Here is an 18,355-nt window from a genome sequence, read left to right as displayed (position 1 = left end):
CACCAAAACTCCATGGGTTAGTTACTGACCCACACTGCATCCTTCCAAGTTCTGTGGTTTTCAATCCTGTTTTTTTTGCATAACCCCAACTGATGAAAATATAACCCCCTTGGCATAGGTAATTAAAACCAAACTCACTAGAGAAAAATGTCTTAAAGCGACATCAGCGTGATGCACACTGTACCCAGAATGACACAGGCCATCTCTGAGATCTTTGACTTTTTATTCTGGTCCATTCCCATCCTATGACATGAAGGAGCAGGTCTATGTATGATCTAAACTGCAGCCAGCCACCAGGTAGTGAGCAAGATGCTTTGGCTTCACTTATAGTTGTCACTTCATACATCTTTATTTTATTGAACAATATTAAAATGTACATTGAGTACAATTGTATAGATAAAATGGACATGAAGCTAAATATTGTAAAGCTTAAAGAAATTAATAATCAGGCTTATTTTCTGAACCATATTCTATCATGTATAACACATTGCCCATTTTTATATAAGGTCGTATATATGTGGTTATAAGAAACAAATCAGATTTCCACTCATAAAAAAGAACACTAGCTTAACCTTTTTTTTGTTGACAGTATTTGTTTCATTATTTAACAGTCTTTCCACTGCTAAATCGTCCTGTAAAGCATGAATAAGCAGTTTTCAGGGTGTATTTCATCACAGATGTCGCTGTGGGGAGCAGGGCTGAGTAGTTGGGACGGTACAGTGTGCTCTCTCCCTTTTACACCGTGTGTGTGTGTGCGTGTGAGACCCCGGCCACTGTTTCCTCCGCACCTCTCTCTCCGTATAAAGTGGCCACGCTTCCCTCCCCGCAGTCTCTTTCACCGACCACAAAACAACCGTGAGTGTCTAACTCACCGTTCTAGAAAAAAAAAACTTTAAAATATAAAAAAAATACAAAATACAAAACCTACAAAATCTAAATAAAAACAAGAACAAGAAATACTTGAAACAAACGCTTTGAAAAAATCGTAAAAATTGTAATTTAAAAAAATATCGTAAACAAGAGGCCTCGGGCTTATCCCGACGTTGGCGTCTTTAAAAAAAACAAAAAAAAAACAAGGAGGAATCGGAACAGTTCGGGATTTATTTTTATTTTCTTTTTCAATTCCGATTTTTATTTTTTATTTTATTTAAAGTTTTCTTCACCGGGCTGGATCAGACAGTAGACACATACAAGTAGTTTGCATAGCAATTTTGATGCACTCACTCTGGGAGGCATATAGGCATAAAAAATGTTACAACTATCTCCCTGGTTCCTTTTACTTTATAGCAGAGTATTTGATATATTTGCAGTCAGGAATGACATGAAAAACCCTTGTCCTTGGTATTGTTTTTTTTATTTAATTTTAAAATTTGTGAATTACTTTTGTATGATGATAATATACAGAAAAAAGTAGGACGCATTACAAGCTACACTGGAGTGGAGATTTCAGATTCATGTGAATGCAGCACATCAGCCTCATCAGTGTGATTGCCAGCAGCTTTCCCTCCTGCCTCTGCTCCCATTTATATCCCACATGTGGCTGTGGAGTCACACAGCTTGGTCCACACTGAGCGTTGAAATGTGGCTGGTCGGGACCTATGTTTGCATTTTTGTTGGACAGCTTGTCTCTGTTCACTCAGGGATCATAAATAGGCATGATGCCACACTCTCCCAGGATTTTCCAGGATTTCTTGATGATCTCGAGCCTTTGTCATTTGAGAGAAACTTTGGTTTCTCTCCATACGACCCCATCTTCAGCTCCTGGCGAACCCGCGGCCGTGACTTCCACATGCTCGCTGACCTTCCTCCCATCCTGAACGTTCCCAGAGTGCAGGTGTTCTGTGATCAATCTCAGCTCACTGTGCTGGTGGATAAGAGGTCCAACGGTGCCATGTTGACCGCAGAGGAGATTCAGTTGGGTGATGGCTGCTATAGCAACAGAGCGCGACCAAACCAATTTGTCTTCACTTACAGCGTGGACGAGTGCGGAACCACACTTGCAGTGAGTTGTCCAGATTCTCCTCTAACTCCAGAACCTCTTTGTGAGGCTTTTTTTCTTAACCCTCACTCTTGTCTTGCAGATGCATAATGGCTTGGTGATGTTCGCCAACACCGTCTACATTAATCTCAAAAAACCACTTGCCCCCTGGTGGCAAACTCCTTCCACAGTGCAAGTCTCCTGCTTCCCAAAGAGGTGAGCCACCAGAGCCATCTGATGGTGATTACAAAAAATGCATACTAAAGATAACTGCATGTCTTTACAGGTCTTATGTTCGTCCAAGCTTGTCAGACTCGGTGGCACCTTCTGAGAACGGCCGGCGATTCAATATCAAAGTTGTGACATGTGAGTAATGCCTCATAGCGCACATACCTCTGCCTAGGCCAAAAAGTCCCCTTTATGAAATTACATTTGAATTCACAATTTATTAGTTCTGCACTAAATTGCACAACTTTTTTCTTTTTCCTTAATCAAGATGATGAATCAGGGAACATGTTAAACACCCTATTTCACAATGTTAAAGACAATGGGTGTGCCTCTGATCTTAATCCGCACCAAATTTGAATGGGTTCTTCCTTGTGTAATGCTCCACCCCTCCACAAATTTCTATAAAAATCCGGTCAGTAGATTTGGTGTAATCCTGCTAATAGACAAAACAACACAAACAGGCAGATGAAAACACAACCTGTTGTGATGCTGTTACATTGGGGATTTCATTTGCAAACACTGAGTTTTTACTGTTTCCTGTAGCTTCCTGGACCAGTGTCACAGAGTCAAATGTCTATAAAAGAGGCCAAGTTATCAACCTGCAGGTTTCTGCCAAAACTACACCTGATCAGCAGCTTTTCATCCAGTCCTGCTTCGTCTCTGCGTCCCCGGAGCCTCGGAGTAAACCTCGGCATGCAGTCATAATGAACAAAGGGTGAGCATCCAGCCAGTCAGGTCATCATCACTCCACTGTTGTGTCTAAATTTTCAATATCTGTGGCAGGTGCACAGCCCCACTGGGTTCTCCTCATCCTGTCATACAGTTTGTGGCCTCCAGCAGAAGGGATGTGGTCAATTTAGCTCTGAACACATCATATCTCATTTCTGAGGTGAGTGCTTTTTTAAAAAAATATTCTTTAACCTCTGTGATGGTGTTGCTGGGGACAAAATATTTTCACATGCGAGTATGAAACGACTAAAGTTATGTCTAGATTTCCACAGAAAATTAAAGGATGGTATGTCTAACTTTTGGAGTTGATGGGTCAAAGGTTAAGGTCAACAAAAATAGTCCAAAAACATTTTCTGACCTATTTCTGTACATAATCTGACTAAAGAGAAAAACTAAACCTTATATTGACCAGAAAGTCATCCCCCTAAGCACCAGCATAAAAAGGTGACTTATTGGATGCCCCATCTACAGAAGCTTCAGGGGATCTACAGCGACTGCAGGTTTGCTTCTGATCCGACCCCTTGTTGCATGGGTTTCCCTTTCACATTTAAACTCTGTCCTTAATGCCCAGAAATGGCTTTTAAACAGATTATTCCTGCTCTTATATCCTGTGATTCCATGGGAAAGTCAGAAAATGGCATCTTGCACACTTAAAAATGCATCTTTCAAGGCATTTATTCCTCCTAAAGTTGTATAGATACAACCTACAGCTTTGACAGCATTATTAAGTGATGCTCTTACTTCCACTAAGGAGGTTGTTTTGTCTAACAGGATTATACAAAAACTACTAGATGGATTACGATGAAACTTGGTGAAAGGATAGGTCAGGGAAAAACAAATTAAATTGTATTGCGGATCGGGGTGAGGATCAAGGAATATATATTTATATTTTTTATATATAATTTATTTTTCTTACCTTCAACTGGCGAGGGTGTTTTTTTTTTTTGTTTTTTTTTTCCAATATTTAAAAACTTCAAACATTTAGGGGGTTGGTATGAATGAGGGTGTGCGATTCAAATAAAAATCTGGATTTATGGGTGTAGGCTTTATAGGATACACCATTGTGTAGGTTAGACATGTAGTGTGGCCCTAGCTCAATGGCTTTTAATTTAAGGGAACAGTTGGGCCTTGGTTGAGGTATAAATTATATTAAGTGCCATTCTAGTTATAGAATTTCCCTCACAGGCCTCAGGTTTCTGCTGTTCAACTGAGTGACCTTATTAACTCTTTATTTTTTTTTTCCCCCTCCTTGAAGCTGTACATTCACTGCACCGTGATCATCTCGCAACAGGGTGTCACTCAGGACTCTAAATCCTGCAACTACAACTTAATCCAGTCTAGGTACAATACTGATACACTAACACACATATACACACAGTTGTATTCTGTTGCTCTACCATGACTTCTAAAATGTTCTCATGTCAGATGGGAAGACCTCAGTGGCGACGTTGAGGTATGCGAGTGCTGCAGCTCGATGTGTAAAGACCTGTCAGTGAGGCACCATCCTGAAGGTCAGTGCTATTTTTAATATACAATAATAAATATGTGGGGGTATTTCTTAATAACTTGGTGCCTCGTGTCATTTCAGATCAGATCAGGGCTACACTCAGCACTGGTCCATTTGTCATTGTGGACAAGGATATTGAGATGAGCTCAGAACATGTTGTCTCTGAACCACAAAAAAAGCCCTCTGCCCCCGTTACCGACTCCATGCAGTCTGACGCTGCAGTGACAGGAGACGCAATCATTTCTGGTGCTTCTCGAACAAGAAGCAAGGTCTCGTCTCCTCCACAGGGTGTAGTCATGGTGAGTCAGGACCCAGCAGCCAGACTGACCCTTTGGCTGCCTGGACAGCTGCAGGACACTGAAGACGGTTTGACAAATCGGTTAAAGACAAGCGACACAATTTCAAATGACCTTCCTGCGCCGCAACCTTCAAATCTCCCCATGAACCAGATCGAAGGTCAAAATCTCAATGACCTAAAAGGTGACGCTTCATTATGGGATCTGACGTTTCCTGTAATGGTTGACGGATGGGTGATTCCAGCTTTCGAAGAGGATTCTCCAAGACAAACGTGGTCTGGAAGCTCTACAGTGTTTGGCCCAGACGTTCCACAAGTCGACATCGTTCTGCTGGCTGGGGCGCCTGTAAATGACTTTAACCTGGTTCCTTTTGACCAAGTGGAAGATGAGCCCGCTCAAATGCAAGCAGATGCAGCCGTGACACCCAAAGAAGGAACAAATGATGGCCAACCAATAATTTACTCAAAACTTGAGTTCTCCAAGGGCACAGATGGGACACAGAAGCTGAGTTATGAGGAAGAGGCGGTGGAGCATGAAGAGGGAAAAGGTGGCACTAGAGGATGTGGGATGGATGGGTCTAAAAGAAAACAGGAGCCCGGACAGAAGGGGTTGCGCTCGGCCTTCCTAGATCTGCTGAGGTTTGTAAACATGGAAATCTTGTATATTTTTGTAATGTCATTGTAGAAGTTACTAATTTATATTCTCTTCTCCTCAGGAGGATGGGCAAAGCAGAATAATTGCATCTATTTTATAAATGTAGTTTAATTTAATAAACTGTTGAGCAATATTCTGGACTTTTTTTATTAAGTGTCATTCCAAGCTTTTGGTTTTGAACAGATTGTATATAAAGATGGATGATGCAGCTCCACTTCCTTCCACTATTCATAAATTAAACTTGGAAATCCCAAATACAAACGTTGCCATCTTGCACAGTCTGCAGCATTTGGGGGGGGGGGTGGAGTTGCAGTATTGAGGTCCTGTCAATACACAGCTCGTGTCACTTTCAGCTGTCAGCCATGATGTTTTTAAAACATTAACTAAGAATGGCACTCAGTGCAGCTTATACCTCCACCAAGGCCCAACAGTCCCCTTAAATTCAATCTGCACAAAACATTCCTACACTAATAAATATCAGTCCTCTACAAATACCTTATTTTTCCTTTTCCATCAAGATCCATGAATTATTCCCTGGGAAATCAATGAAAATGCCAAAAAACCTGCTACTCTTGCAATGTTAAAATCTGCACCAAAACTCCATGGGTTAGTTACTGACCCACACTGCATCCTTCCAAGTTCTGTGGTTTTCAATCCTGTCGTTTTTTTTTTTTGCATAACCCCAACTGATGAAAATATAACCCCCTTGGCATAGGTAGTTAAAACCAAACTCGCTAGAGAAAAATGTCTTTAAGCGACATCAGCGTGATGCACACTGTACCCAGAATGACACAGGCCATCTCTGAGATCTTTGACTTTTTGTTCTGGTCCATTCCCATCCTATGACATGAAGGAGCAGGTCTATGTATGATCTAAACTGCAGCCAGCCACCAGGTAGTGAGCAAGATGCTTTGGCTTCACTTATAGTTGTCACTTCATACATCTTTATTTTATTGAACAATATAAAAATGTACATTGAGTACAATTGTATAGATAAAATGGACATGAAGCTAAATATTGTAAAGCTTAAAGAAATTAATGATAATGAGGCTTATTTTCTAAACCATATTCTATCATGTAAAACACATTGCCCATTTTTATATAAGGTCGTATATATGTGGTTATAAGAAACAAATCAGATTTCCACTCATAGAAAAGAACACTAGCTTAACCTTTTTTTTGTTGACAGTATTTGTTTCATTATTTAACAGTCTTTCCACTGCTAAATCGTCCTGTAAAGCATGAATAAGCAGTTTTCAGGGTGTATTTCGTCACAGATGTCGCTGTGGGGAGCAGGGCTGAGTAGTTGGGACGGTACAGTGTGCTCTCTCCCTTTTACACCGTGTGTGTGTGCGTGTGTGTGTGTGTGTGAGACCCCGGCCACTGTTTCCTCCGCACCTCTCTCTCCGTATAAAGTGGCCACGCTTCCCTCCCCGCAGTCTCTTTCACCGACCACAAAACAACCGTGAGTGTCTAACTCACCGTTCTAGAAAAAAAAAACTTTAAAATATAAAAAAAATACAAAATACAAAACCTACAAAATCTAAATAAAAACAAGAACAAGAAATACTTGAAACAAACGCTTTGAAAAAATCGTAAAAATTGTAATTTAAAAAAATATCGTAAACAAGAGGCCTCGGGCTTATCCCGACGTTGGCGTCTTTAAAAAAAACAAAAAAAAAACAAGGAGGAATCGGAACAGTTCGGGATTTATTTTTCTTTTCTTTTTTTCTTTTATTTAAAGTTTTCTTCACCGGGCTGGATCAGACAGCCACCGACCTTCCAGTCTTTATTCTGACGAGAGAACCGCAGTCTGGACTCCTTCATATCGGCTTTTTTTTTTAAATGATCATTTTCTGTTTGAGAGAAGCTTCATTTTAACTGAGTCAAGTCCGAGGAATGAACACAGCGACCGGGAGTTATCCGATGGCTTCTCTCTACGTGGGCGACCTGCACCCGGACATCACGGAGGCGATGCTGTACGAGAAGTTCAGCCCCGCCGGACCGGTGCTCTCTATCCGGGTCTGTCGAGACATGATCACCCGGCGATCCCTGGGATACGCTTATGTCAACTTCTCCCAGCCTGCAGACGGTAAGAGGACATGTCCTGTCCCCGTTTGTGTGTGTGTGTGGCTGCAGAACACACCTGTTTAGAAAAGGCAGAGAAGCATGCACCCCTCCAATGTTGACAATGTCACCCTATGCTTTCAATGTCAAGGCTCAAACTGTCAACATAACAGCATGCAACTATAATGGCAATATACAATAGATAGAACTGGATAGATCGATCAAAAATAATATATAGTCTGAATCGCACATTTACCTCATCCAAATGTATAGCCTACTACAATCCAAATAAATAGGCTATACATACACACGATTGCACATTCCTTTACTGCTCTCTAACACAATTGCATAACCCAATATCACAAGATTTATCATCTACCAAATTATGTTGTCAATTTTTTTCTTTGACTCTATTCTTCAACAAATTCTCTTCATCCTCAATGAATCAACAACCCCAAATGATGAGTTTTTGCAAATCAGCTCAGTCACTTGCAGTTCTTGTGCCTGGTTGTCCCACTTCTTGTGTACTCCTGGAAATATATGTCACTGCTTTCGTTAAAGCCCCGACCCAATGTAGTGTTTGACTTATGCTTTAAAGTCAACAGAAAAGCCATGTTCTTCTTATCGGTTCTGAAACATAGACGTGTATCCATGGTTGATCTTTCGCGTTCAGCCCAAAATGACCCATTTCTGCTCCTATTTTAAGGCCCGCAGAGTGAAACTAATTCCCACTGCACGCCGCTGCCATATTTCCACTGAGTGTCAGAAAACGGGACGAGCACAGCTGAATAATAACTTCCTGTATGGTCTGATTGATAAACCAGTTTGTTTTACTCCCAGGTTCATTTTCTAACTGGTTGGTGATTAGTTGAAACTTAATCCAGGCTAATTCTTTATCTATTAGGACCTGATGCCGCACGTACGAAGTGCCTTTATTCGGAGAGTTGTCCATGTACAACCAGTGGTATGGAACATTGAGCAGTTGTAGCAGGTGGTTGTGTTGCCGTCAGTGGCCTGGTGATAATGTTTACTTTGTCTGGACTCTTTTCTTTCTTCTGTGGTCGTGTATCAACACCTGTGACAACTTCTCTGTGCTCATGTCGGTTCCCAACAGTTGGAGTAATGATGGTTTACAACCGGCTCACTCCCAGAGAGGAGGTCTCACTCGCTGTGAGAGGCCTTGAGTGAGAAGACGCCATTTGTTCTTGGGAGGTTTAGATGTGAAGTAGGGGGAGGGGGCTTCTGGGTATTTAGATGGTGTCCAAACCAAACACGTGTCTGTGGGTCTACAGGCGTTAAAACACAGATAATGATGACATGGTTTGTGAACGAAGAGCGGTGCCTGCTCACGACAGATGATTTCATGCAGCCAAATGTCTTCATTTAATTATTTACATATCATACGTGTGAACACTCCAGAGACTTGGTGTTGCACATCTAAGAATTCCTGTTGAATATGTCTCTTTGCGATCAATGGTACAGAGTGCTCCACTGACACTCCACGCCAGCACATACCTCTCAGGACCCCTCTCTAAATATAGAGCTTCTATCTGAGCAGCCAAAAATCTGCCTGCCCATAATACTTTACCTATTAAATGACAGAAAGAAACATTTTACAACACTGACTATTTCAGCGTACATCTTTCTAAATGGCATCATGTAATCTAAAAACACTCATCTTGTATTCCAGAGAGGAACCTTCCACGTCTGACAGTGATACACACACGCACTCGAACCGACACACACACACCTTCTCTGAGCACATGGGTTGTAAAGTACAATTGCGAGCCAAACTGCTGATGCCAGCAGACGCAAGGCAGCTCCGTTTTGTTTACCAGACACTTTTAGCTGGATAGCCCGGCCTGCGTTTGTGTGTGTGTGTGTTACTGTGGAGTGAAAGAACAAAAGGGTGTTTGGTATTTGTGCCAACGTGGACATTAAGAGCCTGTGTGATAATTAAAGCAGTAGACAGTGAAAGGCTATAAAGACAAACCTGAAACACACTATTTCTGATGCTGTTGTCTGAGGTTCTGCCACTGTCACTGGCCCATAGGTGGGATGCTGCCCAGCAGCATGTGTTGAGTCAGAGAACAGGGGCCATGTGCTTGCTGACTGCAGCTGCTCCTCACCACATGTCCCAGCTGCTCACAGACAACTTGTCAGCCTCATAGCCGACTGCAGTATCTGTGCGTGCTCTGTAAACAGGCTGGCAGCAGGGATCCTCCATTGTGGCACACACAGGACAGGAGGACAAACTATTTTAATACACTCCTCTGCTGTTGCCTCATGTTACCTGTCCAGGAGTTTTATTATTTTGGGGCTGTTGTTATTAGCGTAAAGCACATGGCTGCATTCTAGTCACTGTTGCACTATGGGACTGTCAGAATAGAAATTATTTTTTTATTTTGCACGATGAAAGCATGATATGTTGCGTACATATCAGTAACTGATATGTTTTCAGACCCATGTCTCCGTGTAAACAGTCCCCCATGACCTTTCCCTCCGCCCCTCTGACCCTCCTCCCCCAGCTGAGAGAGCCCTGGACACCATGAACTTTGACGTGGTGAAAGGGAAGCCCATCAGAATCATGTGGTCCCAGAGAGACCCCTCCCTCAGGAAGTCTGGAGTGGGCAACGTGTTCATCAAGAACCTCGACAAGTCCATTGACAACAAGGCCCTGTACGACACCTTCTCCGCCTTCGGCAACATCCTCTCCTGCAAGGTAGAAGTTTCCCCTAAATGTCAGCGGGGGACTTTAGATGAGGGGAATGATCCCACTTTCATATCTGGCTAAAAAGCTATCTGTTAGCTTAGCATAAAGGCCGGAAACAGGAGAACAAGGATAACCTGACTCCGTCCATATTGTTGTTTTTAAGGGGGTTATGGTTGTTGCTTAACTCTCACTCTTTTTTTTACATTCTTTAATTTACATTATTTGCTAAATTTCAGTTTGGACTCAAAACAAACAAAACATAATTAGACATTCCGATGGGTTCTGTTACCTGCACACAGAGCCAGGCAAGTGGTTTCCTATTGAAGACCAAAACTGCCAAAATTACAAATGAGGAAATAACTAAATGACTCAATAATATACAAATTACATCCAGAAATAAATAATTAAATGTATAAAAAATATTATAGATTAATAAATAAATAATAACAAAAACAGTTTAATGGTGAAAAGGTCACTTATTTATTTATTTATTTATTTATACATACTATACACCCAATCAGCTGGCCCAATTGAATGACTTGATAATATATAAATAAAATAAATAATCAAAAACAAAACAAATACATTTGTATTCCTGCATTTATTTCTTTATTTATGTTATTTCATTTTTTTCTTTACTTTTGATTTTGGAAGTTTCGGTCCTCCATAGATTTCCCCAGTTTGTTATCTTTGTCTTTATGCTAAGCTAAGCTATCCACCTGCTGACTGTAGCTTCATATTTTAGCGCACAGATGTGAGTGTGGTATCAATCTTCTCACCTAAATCTCTGCAAGGAAGTGAGCAAACACATTTCACAAAATGTCTCATTATTCATTTTTTAAGATTCAGGAACTATCTGCATGTTGGCATATTAACCTATACAGTGTGTCTTTCCACTCTCCAGGTGGTGTGTGATGAAAATGGTTCCAAGGGCTATGCCTTCGTCCACTTCGAGACCCAGGACGCTGCTGACCGTGCCATTGAGAAGATGAACGGGATGCTTCTGAATGACCGCAAGGTGTGAGTGTCCGATCATCTAGGAGCACATGTTCTGCTGTTTACTCATGTTAGCGTTAATTAATATTAGGCGATGGCGACAGCTTATGTGGATCAGACTGACATAAACCTGTGTTACGTTTTGTTACTCATTTATAAATCTGACGTGTGTGTTCCTGCACTTGTGTTGAGTGAACTGACTTGTCGTGTCTTTTTTCAGTTGGAGAGTTTGTGTGTGAATAATCGGACTAATAAACTCATTTCTCACTACTGCCAGTAGGAAGATAACCTCTAAACTGATAAAAAACAGAAAATACTAAAACCTCTAACTAATCTTTCCTACCAGATGCATTTTTTTGTTACTTCCATTTGTCCACTTGCTGGTCACCCGTCTTGGAGTGTTTGTGTGTGTGTGTGTATGACCACGCTTGTGTGTTTTAGTGATGGATCGAATGCAGGAATGCAATACTGGATGGCAGAAGGGGAGAGGTCGTCGTAGCAAGGTATATAAGATCATTTGGTCGTCCTCAGCTTTCCTTTGTACTGTGAGACTCTGTTTCTCCATCCTTCTCCATCCACCTCCTCATCCAGTTTGGACCACGAGTTCTGATGGTAGTCACTGTGTAGCATGCCAACATATCTGCCTGCCTCTGGTGATGTTAACAACAGTTTGTTGTGGTTGTTTTTCAATGTTTACTGCAGGAATGATGATGAAATGTAGCTGTGATGTTGTAAATGTTGTCCGTGTTTGTTGTCAAAGGATCCTTTACTTATAGCGCTTGCGTGGTCAGGTCTGTGCGGAGCCTTCTTTAGCTGGAAACCCGGATGACCAGTGTTTTTTAGATCGGAAAAAGAGATGGAGCCTGGTTTGCTTTTCAAGTTTCTCAGGACTGTTTTACGAGAGTGTGTTTTGCTGCTCTCCCTCCATGTTCAGGTTCGTGGGTCGTTTCAAATCGCGAAAAGAACGGGAGGCTGAACTCGGTGCCAAAGCCAAAGAGTTTACCAATGTCTACATCAAGAACTTTGGGGACGATATGGATGATGATCGGCTGAAGGAGTTTTTTGACAAATATGGTAAACTGATTAGATCTAATTATTTACAGACTAAATCCACAATTGTCTGTCTGAATGTATGTATGTGGAACGCATATCTGACACAGATATTCACTGGTGTCACGGGTATTGACGTCCGTCATGGCAAAAACATTCATCGAACCACTTCGTCTTTAGCAACTTGTCTATAAGGTAAAAGCACATGTTTGTTTTGTTCCTGAAATGCTATAGAATGATGAAATTACAAAGCTTGTGAACTTGGGACTGAAGATTGTGTCGATTGTTTAACAGATATAGTCGACATGCAATGTATGAAAAAATAACACCCAACTAAGTCAATCCTTCAAATGTATACACAGATGAACCAAATTCAGTTTTATTTTATGAAAAGCATTGACTATGAAATAATTCTAGATGAACCCAAAGTTTTCGCAAACAATAAAAAGTGACAATACATTATAGACCTGTTTGAGGAGGACGTACTAATGACAAGGTAATAATTCTGAAGTAGCTCCGCAGCATTAACACAGATCAAGAGAACAGCCCATTCCAAACTGGCAGGTTTAGAATGTGCTCTGCACTCGTTACCTAAAAATCCTAATGTAGTCTTCTTCTTCTGTCTGTCGTCCACGTTTTTTGGCCTGTGCAGGTAAAACCCTCAGCGTAAAAGTGATGACAGACCCCACTGGCAAATCCAGAGGCTTTGGATTTGTTAGTTACGAGAAACACGAGGATGCTAACAAGGTACTTTGGCCCCATGGAAATGTGAAAAGTGTATTTTAATGTCTTAGAAAGTTCCTCTGATAACTCTGTCTTCATCCAAAGGCAGTAGAGGACATGAACGGCACTGACCTCAATGGCAAGACCGTGTTTGTGGGGCGGGCGCAGAAGAAGATGGAGCGGCAGGCGGAGCTGAAGAGGAGGTTTGAGATGCTGAAACAAGAAAGGATCAGTCGTTATCAGGTCAGCAGGAACATAAACTTTGGATACAGTCACTATTATATATTTTTCTTCGATAATATGTTTTTTTCAACGAAACGTAATGGTTGATTGTTTCCTTTCAGGGTGTAAATCTGTACATTAAGAACCTGGACGACACCATAGATGACGAGAAACTGCGTAAGGAGTTCTCTCCTTTCGGATCCATCACAAGTGCCAAGGTAAATAAAATCTGTATAGTCATGCAATGCATCACCACTACAAAATAAAACACTTATACAATACAAAATGGGTAGATTGATGGGTAGATGCGAAGATAGATGGGTGAGTGGATGGATGGATGGATGGATGGATGGATGGATGGATGAAAAATATCAGGAGAAGAGAGAAATTCACTGAAAGAAAAAGGGAAATTCCTATAAAAAAAGCCATAGATATAACATATATTGCACCAGACATCACATATAGATAAATTATTGCAGTGTTCAGTATACATATGGCCATGAGGTCGAAACTGTTTTTAAGTCTATTTGTCTGGGATGTGATGGACCTGAAGCCTTTCTCAGAGGGCAGCAGCTTTAAAAGATGATGTCCAGGATGTGATGTATCTTTAACTATGATGGCTGCTCTGCTAAGGCAGCGGGAGGTGAGAGGGCAGTGGTCAGCAGCGGGCAACACATTGTTTTAGTACAAACAGACAGCATTGACACAATGTGTATGTTTGAATTTACTCAGACACACTCCCTCTTTATTTCAGGTGATGCTGGAGGAGGGCCGCTCCAAAGGCTTCGGCTTCGTCTGCTTCTCCTCCCCTGAAGAAGCCACCAAGGCTGTGACCGAGATGAACGGCCGGATCGTTGGCTCCAAACCTCTCTACGTGGCTCTGGCTCAGCGCAAAGAGGAGCGCAAGGCCCACCTCACCAATCAGTACATGCAGCGTATTGCAGGCATGAGAGCCCTGCCCGCTAATGCCATCATCAATCAGTTCCAGCCCACCAGCGGATACTTCATGCCAGCAGTGCCACAGGTGTGACCAAATTGTCCAGAATCGTTGCTACATAAAATCGTAAAATGGTTGTTGGGCCAGGCTGCTGTCTCCACATTCAAACTCACCACTGTGGGAGCCAGAGCCTTCGGTAGCTCTGGACCAGGACTCTGGAGGTCTCTCCCACCTCACATCTGCCAACTGGACTCTATTAAACTGTTTAAATCTCAACTCAAGACACATCTGATTAGATCAGTCTCCCATACATAACATCTACCCATACGGGCTCATTTATGATATATTGTCAGGTGTCATTGGGTTTCTAGAAAGGTACCGTCGAATAAAATGTATTATTAATATTATTAATCGCTGTGGTATTGGAATCGACAGGGAGATACTCTTGGACACAATGGATTAAAAATATGCTAACATACTTTATTTGAATTCAGAATTCCACCCAAACTCATCCAAATGAAGTTTTTGTATTGCTTGTCCCTGAGGTCACCAGGCAAACTTCTGAACTGTTATCATACCCCAACACAGTTTCTATTTTATGTCAGTAAAATGCTGTAGTCATGTCAGTGGTTTAACGCTGTTAGATGACACCATTCTTTCTTGTGTCCACCAGGCCCAGAATAGGACTACATATTATGCACCCAATCAGCTGGCCCAAATGCGGCCCAACCCCCGGTGGCAGCAACAAGGTGGTAGAGGTCAAGGTGAGTGTTTGGCTTTATTTGATGATGCATCTATCACCATGTTCAGACCTGGTATTAACATCCGTCCTGTGTGATCAAACCACAAAGTTCAGGTCTGAACGCACCCAAAAGCAACTTCAAAGCATCCCGAGATCTGATCACTCAGACCACATTCAGAGGTGGTCTGGGACACCACATTAAATTAGTTGTGTGAAAAGACACCGATCACCACAGAAGGATTTATTCAAATCTTTCTTCATAGCAAAGCGTAGCTCAGTTGATTCATTCGGCACCTCCTGACTCCTCTCTCTCCCTACCGCTCTCTCACGCTCACTGGCTCACACAGACACACTCACATTTTGTCATCAGTCACACCTGTAAACTCAGACTGAGTAAAAACATCCTTTGGCCTCAGGAACACATATGCCTGTGTGTTAATTTGCATGGAGAGCAGGAAAGTGAGATCTGATCACAATTGGTGTGAACAGACGAACTTAGAACTGTCCACTTGTGATGGGATCTTTCAGGACGGATGTTAATACCAGGTCTGACCAGGTCCTATCAGTAACTTAGTCATCATCATTCATTTTAAAACTTCTGTGCGGTTATACATGGAGTCCATTAATGCTTCTGTCACTCTCAGGTGGTTTCCAGGGGATCCCCAACTCGCTGCGTCAGCCAGGACCTCGGGCCAACCTGAGACACATGACTCCTAATAACAACACACAGGGACCACGAGGTGTGTTCACCAATAGCAAGCAGGCAGACAGATCACCATACCGTATATAATAATATAATACACCACCATACTGTAAAAGTTGTCAAGACTCTGTGTAAATCCTGCCCCATTTCTTCTCCTCGCCACTAGCTGCTGGCCAGTCCATGGCTCCTCGTCCCTCCATGGGCGTCCCAGGCCCCCGAGCCATGCCTCCTTACAAATACGCCACTGGCGTCCGCAACCCCAACCCTCAGGTGGTGCAACCGATTGCCTTACAGCAGGTGTGTGCAAAAGATCAATCACATCATCCTCTCTTTCAGAAAATAATTTGAATTTTTTGTCTTTATTATCCTCTTTATGTGTTCTTTCAGGCTCAGCCAGCTGTGCACGTTCAGGGCCAGGAGCCTCTCACAGCCTCCATGCTGGCTGCAGCCCCCCCTCAGGAGCAGAAACAGATGCTGGGTAAGACGTCTATTTCACAATGAATTAACTTAAATTATTTAACATTTTTCAACAAGCTGATTTATTCTCCTTCACTTTTTCAAAATTTTCCGAATAGGGGAGCGTCTTTTTCCTCTGATTCAGTCAATGCATGCCAACCTGGCGGGAAAGATCACTGGCATGCTGCTGGAGATCGACAACTCTGAACTGCTTCATATGCTGGAGTCTCATGAATCTCTGCGCTCAAAGGTACGTGGCTACCTCTGTCCTAATCACACTGAAGGGTCTGTCATCTGTTTAGCACACTGCACACTGTGACTTGATACTTTACGATTTCTTTGTGCAGGTGGAAGAAGCTGTCGCCGTGCTACAGGCCCATCAGGCAAAGAAAGACGCCACTCAAAAAGTGGGCACCATGGCTACTACTGCTGCTGCTGCCACATCCTGAAGACTGTGTGTTGTATTGGATTGCTATGATCATACACAAGCAGAAAACCAATTCATGATCATGCATATTAGATTTTTTGTGGCACTAATGAAAAGTGTTTGTTTTTTTTCAGGGCGAAGAAAAAGCCAATGGGAAGAGAAACGCTACGCTGACTCCAAACACCAGAGCCTTCTGAAGTATTATGCAAAAATTAAAAACCAAGAAAAAAAAAAAGAAAATGGAATTTTGAAGAATACTTGAACATTTAAAAAACATTTCAGTTCATCATTTTTTAGATCTGTAATACGTTTTAAATGAATCTTGAACGAAGGTCCTTCAATCAGTGGCGAAGGAGAAACACTTTTTTTTCTAGAAGGAAAATGAGCCTTGCTCTTTTTCTTTGCTTGACATTTGATACTTGATTTGAAATGAAGGACTCCTCCAATCATGTTTTCATGGGTGTGTGGTATTCTCAATAAAGGGATGATATATCAAGGTCACCACTCTTGTGTTATTTAATCCTTAAATGTAACCTGTTGTGTTCAGTTTCAAGAAAGTGTGTTTATCTGAGAAACAGTCATTAGTGTTACAGGGTAATGGGCAGAAGAGTCAGGCCACAAATTATATAATGTTAAATATCATACTGTATTTTTATTTTGGCTGAGCAGGAGTCCTTTGGACTGATGGTTGATAAAAGGGACATTAAAGGGGAAAAGATAGTATTTAAGTTTGCCTCTTAAAAAGGTATTTCGCATTCAAGACAGAAAGATAGGTAAAAAGAATTCCTTAAGAGAATTGTCACTGATCCTTAAATTAGAAACATCAATGTAATAATCAACCATGATTTCAAGGTCTGACTTTTGCATGTTTTTATATTAAGCTCTTAAATTCTAAATCTCTAATAGCTTCTAATTTTGTATTTAAGTCTACGATGTTGTCATGAATAAATATCTGTCAACTTGAATGTTTTGCTCAAACTGTCATTTTTACTTTTTCGGCTTTTATAAATTAGGGATCTCGTCATTCCTTATTGTTCCTTGGTCAAATTACATTCAACTAAAAGTGTTGCAGTGTGGGAACATGAGTATGACATTTACATAAGAAATATTATTTTTCTATCATTTGGATAAAGTAGACAAATCAGAGTGGAATCATTTTTGCTTTTAATGTCATTAATATACAGTATAATGTTGTTTTCTGACAGCCAGACAGAAGGACAAGTGGCCAGTGGGGATATATAGCAGTGTTGCATAAAGGAAGGAAAACCTGCAGAGAAGTGGAGGTAGAATTTTTCTGAAGATTTTACAGATCCTGGAAAGAGTCTCCTCTGTCACACTGAAAGAATCAGTTACAAGTTACAAGTAGTTAACAGAAAAAAAATATGTGGTTGCCAGGTTTTTAAAATCCTTTCCCCCTGGTTTTCATGTCTACAATTGTAATATCTGAAAAAGTCAGTTTTTATCCATATTCTCCACATGTTTTCGGAAAGGTCAGAGGTCAAACTGCTCATTGGACACGATGAACTTAAGAGCCTTAAAAGACTAATTTATTTCTAGCAGGGAATATACACCAGCTACAGCGAATGGGGTTACAAAAAGTTTTAGAAAAGATTCATTATTTATGTAATTAATAATGCTGCTGCTTCTCCTATTACAAGAGACTTCCCTGATTGAGTTGTTTGTTTATTCTAATTATATAATAGAATTACCTCAAAACGAACTTCAACCCTTGTAAAGCATTTTGTAAATATATTTTGAAAAGTTATTATTATTATTATTATTATCATGAAAAAGCTAGATGACATTCTGTCCAGTTATCATACATGATCCTCATCAGCAGAAATAAAAGAGCACCACACTTAACATAAAGTGCATCATTTTTGTTTCATTAAAACTGAGATCAAATATATACAAGCATATAAGTTAT

The 18,355-nt window shown here is 41.2% G+C and overlaps 2 protein-coding genes across 4 annotated transcripts; both read left to right on the top strand.

Moving 5' to 3' along the window:
- The first annotated feature begins 1,517 nt into the window (after nt 1–1,517).
- zpcx (zona pellucida protein C) lies at nt 1,518–5,525 on the top strand. The gene is made up of 9 exons (XM_035167268.2): nt 1,518–2,002; nt 2,082–2,194; nt 2,265–2,344; nt 2,750–2,921; nt 2,990–3,095; nt 4,191–4,276; nt 4,361–4,446; nt 4,524–5,376; nt 5,454–5,525. Exons 1-9 carry the CDS (start codon nt 1,535–1,537, stop codon nt 5,473–5,475), a joined length of 1,986 nt encoding a protein of 661 aa, XP_035023159.2. The 5' UTR covers nt 1,518–1,534; the 3' UTR covers nt 5,476–5,525.
- A 1,297-nt stretch (nt 5,526–6,822) lies between these two features.
- On the top strand, nt 6,823–16,929 carry pabpc4 (poly(A) binding protein, cytoplasmic 4 (inducible form)). Of its 3 annotated transcripts, none has more exons than XM_035167850.2 (15): nt 6,823–7,484; nt 9,988–10,181; nt 11,077–11,192; nt 12,103–12,242; nt 12,871–12,965; nt 13,047–13,184; nt 13,286–13,381; nt 13,918–14,187; nt 14,774–14,864; nt 15,487–15,582; nt 15,712–15,815; nt 15,933–16,023; nt 16,121–16,251; nt 16,349–16,472; nt 16,562–16,929. In XM_035167850.2, exons 1-14 carry the CDS (start codon nt 7,292–7,294, stop codon nt 16,448–16,450), a joined length of 1,857 nt encoding a protein of 618 aa, XP_035023741.1. In that variant the 5' UTR covers nt 6,823–7,291; the 3' UTR covers nt 16,451–16,472; nt 16,562–16,929. The 3 variants fall into 3 exon arrangements, with proteins under 3 accessions (XP_035023741.1, XP_035023740.1, XP_035023739.1); XM_035167849.2 differs by having other exon boundaries at nt 6,824–7,484; nt 15,712–15,842; nt 16,349–16,455; nt 16,563–16,929; XM_035167848.2 differs by having other exon boundaries at nt 6,824–7,484; nt 15,712–15,842.
- The last annotated feature ends 1,426 nt before the right edge of the window (nt 16,930–18,355 follow it).

Source organism: Hippoglossus stenolepis, chromosome 10, assembly GCF_022539355.2.
Source record: "Hippoglossus stenolepis isolate QCI-W04-F060 chromosome 10, HSTE1.2, whole genome shotgun sequence".
Taxonomy (NCBI): domain Eukaryota; kingdom Metazoa; phylum Chordata; class Actinopteri; order Pleuronectiformes; family Pleuronectidae; genus Hippoglossus; species Hippoglossus stenolepis.
This window is presented reverse-complemented; position numbering and strand designations above follow the sequence as displayed.

What these genes read in the sequence shown, in the direction of transcription:
- zpcx (XM_035167268.2), top strand. Translation starts at nt 1,535, where the DNA reads ATGTGGCTGTGGAGTCACACAGCTTGGTCCACACTGAGCGTTGAAATG. An exon ending in GTCTCCTGCTTCCCAAAGAG is followed by an intron (nt 2,195 to 2,264) that starts GTGAGCCACCAG and finishes ATGTCTTTACAG; the next exon opens with GTCTTATGTTCGTCCAAGCT. An exon ending in CAATATCAAAGTTGTGACAT is followed by an intron (nt 2,345 to 2,749) that starts GTGAGTAATGCC and finishes TGTTTCCTGTAG; the next exon opens with CTTCCTGGACCAGTGTCACA.
- pabpc4 (XM_035167849.2), top strand. Translation starts at nt 7,292, where the DNA reads ATGAACACAGCGACCGGGAGTTATCCGATGGCTTCTCTCTACGTGGGC. An exon ending in AACACGAGGATGCTAACAAG is followed by an intron (nt 12,966 to 13,046) that starts GTACTTTGGCCC and finishes CTTCATCCAAAG; the next exon opens with GCAGTAGAGGACATGAACGG. An exon ending in ACAAGGTGGTAGAGGTCAAG is followed by an intron (nt 14,865 to 15,486) that starts GTGAGTGTTTGG and finishes TGTCACTCTCAG; the next exon opens with GTGGTTTCCAGGGGATCCCC.